Consider the following 12,695-nt stretch of genomic DNA (forward strand, 5'->3'; position numbering starts at 1 on the left):
TATATAGAGAGAGAGAGAGAGAGAGAGAAATAGAAAGAATAATTTTTATTTTACTCTCAATTTATTAGCCTTATTTCTTGTCCCTTAGAAACTCTTAGAGAGAATTATTTATAGCTTAAACTAAAGAACAATTTCCTGTTTTTAAAACACCTGAGCGTCAGTTATACTATATTACTGTACATGTGCATCGATACTGCACTGCTTTTTACTATAACAAATACTTGTTACATATATAATAACGTTCGTGCTTTTCTTTTTCTTTGTTTTACTACCTTCCTGTATTTTATTAAAAGAATAATGCATGCATTAAACCTTTTAAATATAATATTTACTTTTATTATTTAAACTTTTTTTTAACTAGTTCTGTTTTTTCTTTAGCAATTATTTTTATAGGAATATTTTTTATAATAAAATTTATTTTTCACAAATAAAAATACGTTTTGAAAAGTTATATAATATCTAAATAATCGTAATTAATTAGGTACAGGTAAATTATACATTGTGCGTTGACATTAAATGTAAGGTATATTTTTAATGTGAATTATATGTAATAATATTCTTACATTTTATAAAATAAATGGATAAATATTACTCTGATGCAGTCTTAAATAAAAAAATATATATAAACAAAGTATAATTATTGTATGAAAGTTATAACTAGTAGCTTGACCTTAGTTTCGTAAATGCGGCAATTATGTTGATTATTTTTTACAATGAGTTAAATAACATTCAAACATCTTTACCGTTATTAAAAATTGGGAAATTATTTTTAATATGAAATTCGCTGATCGGGACCAAGTCTCGAATAATTACGTAAAATATTGATTACGTAATATTGTATTTATATTCATTTTTAATAATATTAAATACTATATGATAATGTATAAAAATTAAGATAAATTTCTCATACATGATAATTTATCCATCACGTAATATATTTCATAACTACTACGTAATAAATTGTTACAAAATTACTAAATTTATAATACGAGGGTAGTCCTTACAGTATGTTTAGTTTATTGATGTAGAAATATTTGCTTAAACTACTTGCAGAAATGATTAATTATATGTTTTATATAAATTGTACATCACATTTCAAATCGATTATTTTGAAGCATATATAATTAAAACTTTTCTGTTGAACTTCTATAAACTTTTTATATAAAATAATATTCTTTCCGCTCAAATTAGATTAAATAACTTCCAAAATATACGTGTGTTAACCAACGAAGAGATCGTAGAAATATGTAAAACAAATTATTACGTAACAATATTTTTTCATTACTATTTTATACCACGAACTCATTAATCAATCAAAACATTTTAAAATTAAATTACTGTTAAAATGTTATTCTACATATAACAAACTTTTTAAAAAATACACATACAAATATATCGGCATATCTGCGGATACTAATAAACGTGCATTTATTTTGATGCAGTTTTAAATTATCATTTAAAAAATTAATATACGATTTCATTTACAAATAACATATAAAAAAGCATAAAAAAATTGTAACAATTGTATTTAAATATTTTTTCTGAATATTTGGTTTGTATGTGAAGTATGAATATATAATATCCCAGTTACTCCAAGTGTTTTTTAACAAAAAAAGAAAATGTTAAACAAAGCCACATTATTTATTTCTGTGCTATTTGATATAGCCTAACGATTAAAGGCATCACAAAATGTTTGAGACCAATGGACCGGAAAACGTAATAAAACTGACCGTCCACCAAGATCATGTGATCATACACCGTTAGACTTTTCCAATTTCGGGAATATTGAAAAATAATGTTTTGTCTCATAATCCAAGAGATTTTCAAAAGTTGAAATAAATAATCGAAGATGAATTTGAATCGTTAAACGGAAATAAATTATTCGTGTAGAAAATTAGTTACAAGTGCCGGCCTCCGTGGCGCGAATGGTAGTGTCTCAGCCTTTCATCCGGAGGTCCTGGGTTCGAAACCCGGTCAGGCATGGCGTTTACCCACGCGTTAAAAATCATTCATCTCATCCTCTGAAGCAAAAAAAAACCGCTGTGAAAAATATATTGGAAGTACATGGGCAGCATTTGAACAACTCTCGTAAGGTTTAGAGTTTAATATGTATAAAAAATTTATTGATGATTTAATTGCACAACTATTTTTTTCAGCTTTTGAAATATTCTATTTCTCGGTCAAGCGACTTTTGGGACACCCGGCATATATATATATATACATAAAGAAAAAGATTCTTAAGTTAAATTACGCTGTAATTTTCTGAAAAAAAAAAAAAAAAAAATATATATATATATATATATATATATATATAAATTTGTAAAAAGTGAAAAATAAGTGGAGTATTACATTAAATTATTAGGTATAACATTTTTAAAGATTGTAAATATTATACTGCTGGTTAGTTTCTTTAGACGGTGAGAATTTGTGTTAGCTTCATAAATAAATTATATAGAAAAAAGGATAATGAGGTAGAAAAAGAAAGGATAACAACAACTCAGCTACTGTATCCGTAACGCCAGAGGCAAAAATATTTATGCTGAAGATTAAAAATTCTCTTCAGAGACAACGCACGCAACTTTATATTTTCTGTTTTATTTTTACGACGTCCTTTATTCGAAATTAGATCTTAAGAATACAATAATTTCTTATTTTTTCTGTTTTGTCGGTATGTATATTATAATTGTGTATAATATATATATTTATTTACTAACAGTCATAAGAGACTGTTATTGATGGTCATCGCCACTGTTGTTCTTTCGTTGCAGTACAATTAAATTTCAGAAAACAAGACCAATTGTTGATACTGATAACAAGCTAGCAATTTTAAATCATAAAGACAGACGTAAAAGTAATACACTATATATATACACACCATTTTGAGTCGGTCACCTAATTGAGAGTTTTATGAGAAGATAATTCTTATGAAAAAAAATAAAAGAGTTTAAAATTTGTTCGTGTCCAGATGAGTACGGTGAAGATAGAAGAGTAGAAGTTGATGATAAAGAAAAATAATAATAAGAAGAGAAGATAGAATACAGCGAGAGGTTGATGAGAATGACGATGGGAACCAACAGGGTGGGAATAAAGCAAAAAGGGAATGGCGTGGAACTAAACTACCGTGGCTTTAAGTATACGATGCAAGGGTATTTGCCCCACCTCTTTTATTAATAGCTTGCATGTCGTGCCGGTATTGTCTATATTATTAGACGGCCATTATCTCGAAGAAGGATGTGGCCTTGAATCCGGTGCCGCTGCTGCTGCTGCCTCAGATTCTTCTTCTTCTTCATATACTTCTCCCAGACCTCCGAACCTTCTATCCTGATCGTCCAACAACAGTAACAACCAACAAACAGAATGTACCCTCAAGCGCTCCGGAAGCTGTACAGTACCGTCTAACTACCTACCTGCAATATCAAGATATAAATGACACCCTCCAATCCCTTACTATCTTTTCCTTTACGTCGATAGACTATTACTATATAACACCCACTACTACTATTATTACGGTCCGGAAGGAAGTTCAACATATGACTAACACCTGGCTACGGTTCAGATTTCGTTCCCATGGCTTTCTTGCAACCTCAATCCCGTTGTTGCTGCCGTCTTTCCCTTTAACTTGTCTTCCCCTACTATCAAAATACAAGGACCTATATATATATATATATATATATATATATATATATACATATTATTCAAACCCTAACTAATGCTAATATAACCATATGCGTTAAATAAAGTATAAAGTAGGTCTTTGCTACCTGGTAACGAATCTCTCCCTCCATCAGCTTCATCTCACTACCTGATAAATGACTTGAAAATATAAGTTTCACCTCACATGGTGTTTTTTTTTTTAATAAAATTTGGCAATATACTGAAGTTCCGGTCATCTAAATACTGTTATTTTTTAATTGTCAGAAATATGAAAGATATATTTTTAATAAAAATACGTCTAAAAACAAATATGGGTATAAAATTTAACAGATATATATTAAGATTTTCGAGTTTGATGTCTTTTATAAACAATAAATAAACTTATTTTGTATTAATTTATCCTCAAACATTCTGAAAATTTAAATACTGAGTTGTTTTAATCGTACTTTTTTTTTGTAGTTCCTGATAATTTCAACTGATGAAAACTTACTTTAACAAATAAATCATCGGGATTGAATTCTATAGTAATTTTTTTTTTAATTTTTCAATAAACATAAAAAATAATACTTATTTATGTTGAAAACGATATTTAACTATTTCATACTCAAAATTGTATAAATCTTACCGATATTAACTGATCACAGTAATTTCATACACTGCATTTATCTAGTTAACACTGCAATAAATTCGTTTATTTCTTTTTTTTGAAAATTATCCTGTAAGGAATAGATTTTTATAAAAATATAACAAAAAATCTAAACATTTTTAACTTCTTTATAACCTGATGGACAAGCTTCCTTTTATAAATTATACATATTACTATTTTGGAGATGTTACCGATCAAGTTAATAAATATTTACCAAAATGTTTAAAACAGGTGTTATAACATTAACCATATTTGATATGAATTTTTAATAATTAATTAAATATCATCTTAATAAAAAAATATCGTTCCTTTTAATGAATATTGAGTTTTAACTTATATCCATGTATGAACCTAAAGAGTTGTCAATTATTTATTTTTTTATTTTAAAAATTATAAATTAGAAAATATATTTTTTGCTTTGTTTTATGCAATTCTTAGTTTTTCTATTTCTTTGTACGTAATTTGCAAGTGATATTAGTCAGTGGTAAGTTTACTGAGAATAATCAAGCAACAGTCCTGTATTAATGAATTTCTGAATATTACAACATAATATAGAGTGAGCAACATGAAATCGAACCCATAATGAAACCGCTATTTATGAAAGACTCTCACACCTCTAGCTCGACTAATGGAAATATATGTTACTACTGATGCTGCCGTTTGTCAGGTGGTTACGTATCAGTGCAGTATACGTTTTGTTACAGTGCAGTTGTGTTTGGTAAAATATCTTATTCAATCCAGGGCAGGATAGCTATAGTTGAGGTCTATATTCACTCTGGATCGTTTGCAGAATCACGTCAAGTATTCGTAGAAAAATTTCCGAATTCATGTATCCCAGCGAAAAGTAGCATACACGATTTGGTAAAAAATGGCGTACAACAGGTTTGGCTTGAAATGCAAAACGAAACAGGTTACCTTCTATTAGGACTTCACAGGTCATTGCCGATATTGAAAGGAAAATTACTGCTAATCCAAAAAAATCACTACGCAAGTTATACCAAAAATCTGGTGTTAAATACACATCTTGTCTTAAAATTCTTCTTGAATTAAAATTGAAATCGTACCGTCTTACAGCTGAAGGAGACAGACACACCGAAATGACTTGATTATTGCAACTGTTGGTGGGCAGATAGAGTTGTCTACTTGCGATATTTTCCTTTGGGGCGTCTTAAAAAAGAGAGTTTATGTATTTAATCTCCACAATATTGATGAACTGAAAATAAACATTCAACGAGAAATCAACGCAATTGACACCAACGTCGTGCGTCAGACGACTCTCAATATGATCAGTCGAGCACAAAGGGGCATCGATGCCCAAGGTGGTCATTTTGAACATCTTTTCTAACAATAATATAAATAAATGAAACATTTAAACTACGTTTTAATTTATCCGTATCATTCATAAAATTCCATTCCAACATAACCTACCGATTCTGCAGCGGTTACGTTATGGGTTCGATAAGTAAATATATATTTATAATAATAATAATAATCATAAAAATAATGATAAATTATTTCATTTTTTCGTATATTGTAACTGACATAAAATTATTGTTATTTTTAAGCATAGTTGTCCCTTAAAAAATATTTCGTATTAGATCGTTTACAAATATTCGATTAAAATTTTATTGAATTCATCATCAAAACAAAACATTAAATTTAATAATTCTTTTACTGGATAAATTTTGTTTAAAAATTTAACAATTGATATAGTTAATTCTTAGATAACGACTGTAAAATTTTATTTTCTAGATCACTATTCGGGCAAAAAATTATATAAATTTTAATTATTTGTTAAATGAAAATAAGTTAAAATCGAAGCCAGGACTTAAATACAGAAATAAATAATACACCGTTATACATACAAATTTATGTAATTAAACAAGGATTTTACTTTCAATATTAGGTATAATATTAACGTTATTATTAATAATTATTATTATTATTATTGTTATATAAATACAGTTAGCTTTATATTACAGTTATTTTTTGTCTTAAGATAAAATCAAAAAATCATGTCATGTTTTACAATAGTTGCTTATGAACGATAAAATTTGAAGTTCACATAATAAAAATACAGAAAACACTACCCCCGTCATCGCCCGGTATATTATAATACATGACCGGAAAACTAAAATCGTGTATATAGTACTGGATGCCAGTGAAGTGAATCATTATCATGGGAACTGAAGAATAATAATAAGAAGAATTCAGTTAAGTGATGAGATTGGGTAGTGCTAGGTAGGAAGGAAGGTACACAGGTGATGGTGGCGGCGGTGGTGGTGGTGTAGTCTTTCCTAAAGCTCGCGTGGAATAACAAATGACCGCTTCTGTGTTGACTTGACGCTGAATTGTGACTGGTATCTACACTTTTAATGGACCAGTTCATTTGTTAACATTATATACATATATATATATATTAAAACAAACATGTTATAACAGGCATGCAAGTTTTTTTTTCTAAATTAAATCGTTATATCTTGATCCTATACAAATCTTTTACGTTCAATGCCAAATTATTATTATTGCTTTTTCTTTACTTATTAAATTATTTAGTTAGGTCTACTATTATAAACTAATAATAATAATAATATAAAAGCAAGACAAATTAAATAATAATATATAACTTTGTACTGAAACGTATATTCAACTTAACATACAACTATTATAAAACAACATATCAAGTAACAATATTAATAAAATAAAGTAAAAAAACAAAATACTTGTAATTAATTACAAAAAAACTTGTTTTTTATATATATATGTATATAATGTAAAATAAAAATACAACATACATTTTAAACAGTTTATTTCATTATAAACTCATGTGAAAAATGAATAGATTTCTTTCTCACATATAAAGATGACTAAAAAAAAAACTGGATTTAAGCCAAATTCACAACCACAATATAATATTATCATTTCTTTGAACAAAAATAAAAGTAAAAATCAAATGATTCATCGATTTTTTTTCCATCGTTTTCTTATTTTGTTAATACGTAATTAGAAAATAATATAAAACTAATATTTTATTTTATTTTTAAGTCATTACGTTGGGGGTCATAAACTTGCTAGACCTTACCCGTAAATTTCAGTGCTATATAACACTACCGTCCGTAACACTGAGGTGGTGAGTACTAATTTCATTAAACTATAATTATTTATTTATTAATTTATATAACAATAGGCTTAGTCGGTTAATTAATTGTTACTGATAAATAACAATGAATTTCTACAGTTTATGGGAAATGTAATTTCTAGGAATCGAACCCGGAACTTCCAAATAAAATTCAGATACGATACCACTCCACCACGGTGATCAAAATATAAATAATATATTATTTTTTATATATTATTTAACTAATAATGATAATAGTAAAAGTAAATTTATTTTACTTTTATTATCATTCGTATTATAAATAATATAAAAATATTGCACATACCTGTCGATCTAGATGAATTATTATCGTGCCAAGCTTCAACGATTAATGAAAACGTTCCCTGTAAAAAAAAAAGTAAATAAAAATTAATTAATTGATGATTATAATTACAATAATAAAAATTTATTTTTTAAATAATATTTTATTAATTAATATATTTAAAAAAAAATTAAAACTCAGTTATAATGGATTTTAAATAATATTATAAAACAAACATGGTTAGAATGAAACAAATATTAAAATTAAAAAAATAATTTCAATTATCCAGGCTCATTTTGAAGATATTAGTAATAATAAATTAGGAACCAATTTTGTTGGCAAAGATCTCTACTAGCATTTTTGTAAACATTAGGTTAAATATTAAAGGGAGAATAAAAAATCGTTAGTATTTAGGTATTTAATATATACATTTGTCATTACTCATGGTATTTAACGACTCATTCATTAGAGGTATTTAACATTATTTGGAAATAAATACGTACAATATAAATAAAATTGATTCTCTTCTATTCTTGAATTGGATGTCCACATAATTGGTTGAAGTGAGAGTTTAACAGATGTTTTATTTTTATGTTTCGGCCAATACTAAAGGATATTACTGTTTAATATATCACGTAAATTAAATGGTTGTGATGGAATTTTTTTGTAAATGTTTATAATTTATGCTATTAACAAATTTCTTTTAATATTAAATTATTTCTCATTGTTGTACAGGCCATTTAATTCTGCTATAAAATAAACAGGAAGGGCATAGAATAAAGAGTGACGGAGAAAAAAATGTATTGTCACATCGAAGTTAATAGTAAAAATCTTTCAATCAATCTTTTTTTTTACTTCAGTTATAGATCTAGTTTAAAAAGCATATACATATTATTAAAACTGTATGAATACTATACAAAAGTAAATATTTATATTCAAATATATATATTTCTTGTTACTTCTCTTTTTTTTCTTGTGAACTATATGGTGCTGAAATTAATGGTTTGTGATTTATGACTGAGCTTGAAATTTCATATTTGACTTTAAGTTTGCTTGCAACTGTTTATTGTGTATTATTTATTTTGGGGATTCCTTAAGGAACTTCTTATCACGTGCTTTTGTCAGGAAACTTACGTATGGCTTCGTAGGAGAGCCGATTGTAATTGTAATTGTTATTGAGCAAAAAAATAAAAAATATATATATATATATAAAATAAGTAAAATCAACAATTATTCTCTGACGATACACATAACAATTATGAGACTGCTCTTGGAAACAAACAGTAAAATTAAAAATGAGCTTTATCATGTAAAATAATACAAACACAGATCATAAATGAAACTTAAATCCGTACAAATAATTTACATAAACTAAAAGCTGAAGATTAATTACAATAATAAAAATAATATTCTAAATATCATTAGACAAACTAATGTACAATATTTTTGTAGATGTAGGCATATATAATAAGATTAAAGAAGATACCTGCTGAGTTGTTGTACCCAGCATCTTCCATCCCGTACCATTCACTTAAAAAGATAGGTACCTGATGAATGAGTCTCTAACCGGTTAGTGGCCATTCAACATTACGACGCGCAACGCAACTACTCCTCTTCTTATCCCGGTCGCCCATTTTCCTCTCCGTCACCACCCATCCACCCCCTTTTTTTAATACGTACCATCAATTCACCCAGTCTATAAACACTTAAGAATCCCTACAGAACCAGAACCAAACCTGATGTGGCTGCTGGTACGTTAAAACCGGATATACGTACGTATGTATGTATATTATATATATATATATATATACACGTATATCCTACATAGGGTGGGTTTAATTGACGTTCACACTGAATGAAACACGAAAACCAAGTGTAATTGTGTTTCTTTTTGTAATTAAATTAAAATGTTCTTTATTGAATCAAAAAAAAAAAAAAATAGCTAATGTGTAAGAAAAAATATAAGACTTATTTTGATTCAAAATCATTTAACATAGGCCAAAAAAATATATATTTTATGTTTTTTTTTTTTTTTAATTCATAATATATATAAGTACGTTTAATTTTTTAAAATTACATATATAGCACTGGCAACAATGTATTTTGCAGTACTGGAAAAAATTATTTTTGGAAAATTATGAACCAATTTTTAAAGTTTATAAATAATAATGCTTATTTTACTTGTGTTAATATTTAAAATTATGCTTGGTTAATAGTCTTAATCTGTGAAATTGGTATTTTAAATGTCACTTTGCCATTCCAGTTGGAAGTTATTTCCAGCGTGTTTTATCGAATTACGAAAAACATATTCTTCCTTTATGTCAGTATGTTGATTGTAGTCAAATTTTTTGCTACGTTCAACATTATTATGATATTTTTTTTTAACATTGCATGGGAAATTTTTTTTTAAATTCATGATACCCAGTATTGATAGTATATATATATATATATATTATAATCAATTAAATTTGAATATTACTACTATAACTACATAAATTATAATGCCCCTTTTTCCGATAAACAACTTAGCCTCTGATGGACTATAATCATTAGCTAGAAAAAAGAATACCCTAAAAGTTCTAAAGACAGTTCCACCCCAACCAAAAACAAACTACTCAAATAGAAAGGGTGAAGTAATTATGCAATCTTATTACAGATCCAGCTTTAACTCATAAATCATCTTAATAAGGAGGGATACAGTTAAAGAGATCTATCCACAGAGAAATCATAGATTATTATATTAAAGGGAGAATTTAAAAAAATTAAAATGCATATAATTCACTTAAATATGACGAAGTTTTATGGTTCTCTTTAAGTATGATTGACATTTTTAAGCATTTTTCTATAATTTTATTTTATTCATCATTTATAATTAATATTTTTTGCTTAAGTTATAAGTAACAAGAAATGTTACAATAAATAGGATTGTTTGAGAAAACCTTTTTAAAAGGAGATTATTTTTTTCAATTCAACAATTTAAAGCATCCTCTTATAAATATTAATTTAAAAAAAAATTTAAAGAGTAAAACCTGTAATGAAGAAAAAAATTAAATTCTATCACCAACCGCTGATTTTTGGAAAATTAAATATGATAAAAATATAATTTGAGATTGAAAGATTGGCTAGAAAAGAATAGCAAATTGAAGAATAAGTCAACCCATTAATAAGAAATCTTTTACAAAAAAGAAAATATAAACCTAAACACGATATTGTCATACTTGACAAATTGTATGTTAATTTTTAAGTTTTTTTTTTAATTATAATTTATTTATAATAATGTTTTATATAAAAAAAAGAATAAATACAACGATCAGTTCGTTTTAAATATCGATAACATAAAAAGGAAAAAAAAGGTTTGTAGTCAACATGTATGGCGCGTCAGTTTTAAGATTATAACATTATTTTTATACTTGGCTCTTGAGATTTTTAAAACTGGAATTAAGAGTTAGTAGTTGTATGAAACACAGAAGTCGCCCGCAGAGGTTGAAAATAGCCACTGATCTGAACGTATATAAAGCAATATGGGTATAAAAGCTAACCCCACCCTAAATTTAATGGACTATCTTGCCTTGATAACTTTTGGGGATCCCCTCTTTTTAGTATACTATCACTGGTTTCAAGTCGACTTCATTCATAATACATCAATATATAATCTTATACTAGGCCAGTCTTCTTTTCCATATAAATGACTTCTTGCTATATTTTAATGAATAAAAATATTTTCAATTAATTTTATTAATAAAACAAAATTATAAATTTATAATTTTTTTTTTTAATATTAAATTAATAAATTAGGCTTAGCTTTTTGTCTGTTTATTTCTAAACCTTTTGAAGAAAAGTATGGTATTATTATGAAGAGTATGAAATTAACATTCACTTAAACTGAGGTTTCCTTATGTCTATGGCTATGTAATAATAATGTGCCTATGCTGCCTAAGCATTTTGAGGCTGGAAAATCTTCAAACCTGCAACACCCAATTTTAATGAAATTTAAGTATGCTGTATTAGTGTATCTGAAGTTTTGCATGTGAAAATTTTATGAATATTGGTTGAGTCTTTTTTGAGTTATGCTCAATTTGAGATAGAAAAAATTTTACCACCGCGTTCGTTATGATGCTGAAAGTTGGAATGTTGACGTTTCTTTATCTGCGGTATCTATTATTCGCAGTATTGAACCAAATTAAAGAAACATTAAAGCCAATTAGATTAACGAAAAGTCGGTCTTTTTGCGTAGAACTGCTCAAGAGTTTTTATTTTTTTAGTAGAATTTATTGTGAAATAACATCCAAAACAATTAACCTAAAATTAAACTGATTTATTTTTTTCATTCTATTCATAAGTTACGTTATGTTTAAATTAATTAGATTATATATTATAATTAGTGTAAAAAATGCAAATTTTAATTTTAACTAAACAAGTTTATAGGAAATCATAAATATATTTATAAATAACGAAATTTAAAATAAATAAAAATATTATTATTGCTTGAATAGTTTCTTTATTATTATATTTCTAATGATTTATAAATGGTATCTACTATACTATAAATTATTAAATATATAAAAATATATTATTGCTTACTTTGTATTATAAATACACATATATTGAAAATGGGTCGAAGTGATATTGTCATCCTTTTCTTTTAACATTAAAATATTCTTGTTGAAAATATCTAGAAAGAAATTTTCAAGGAAAATTTCTAGAGTTAGCATTGTTTCATTCCGAATTTAGACATCTGTCTCATTTTTTATTAAATATTGCTGAGAATCTTTTATAAGTTAATTTTTAGAAACGGTTTTTATTTTTATTAATCTCATAATTTTCTCAGTCAAAATGTAGGCCAAGAATCATAAAATAAACGTTTAACTATTTATAAAAATGTGAATAAATAATTTAAAGAATAAATAACGAAATTGAAATAATTATCACTTTTTTTATTTTTTAAATTAAAAAAACTGTAGTAATAGTAATGAAAT

The 12,695-nt window shown here is 26.4% G+C and overlaps 1 protein-coding gene across 1 annotated transcript in view; it reads right to left on the reverse strand.

The window, feature by feature from the left end:
* The window catches only part of Delta (neurogenic locus protein delta), a 56,137-nt gene that overhangs the window by 18,366 nt on the left and 25,076 nt on the right, over positions 1-12,695 (reverse strand). Inside the window, exon 3 of the mRNA XM_075370625.1 lies at positions 7,744-7,801. Coding sequence (XP_075226740.1) covers positions 7,744-7,801 — 58 coding nt within the window. The remainder of the gene's footprint in view (positions 1-7,743; positions 7,802-12,695) is intronic.

This window comes from Lycorma delicatula, chromosome 7, assembly GCF_047948215.1.
Source record: "Lycorma delicatula isolate Av1 chromosome 7, ASM4794821v1, whole genome shotgun sequence".
Classification (NCBI taxonomy): Eukaryota; Metazoa; Arthropoda; class Insecta; order Hemiptera; family Fulgoridae; genus Lycorma; species Lycorma delicatula.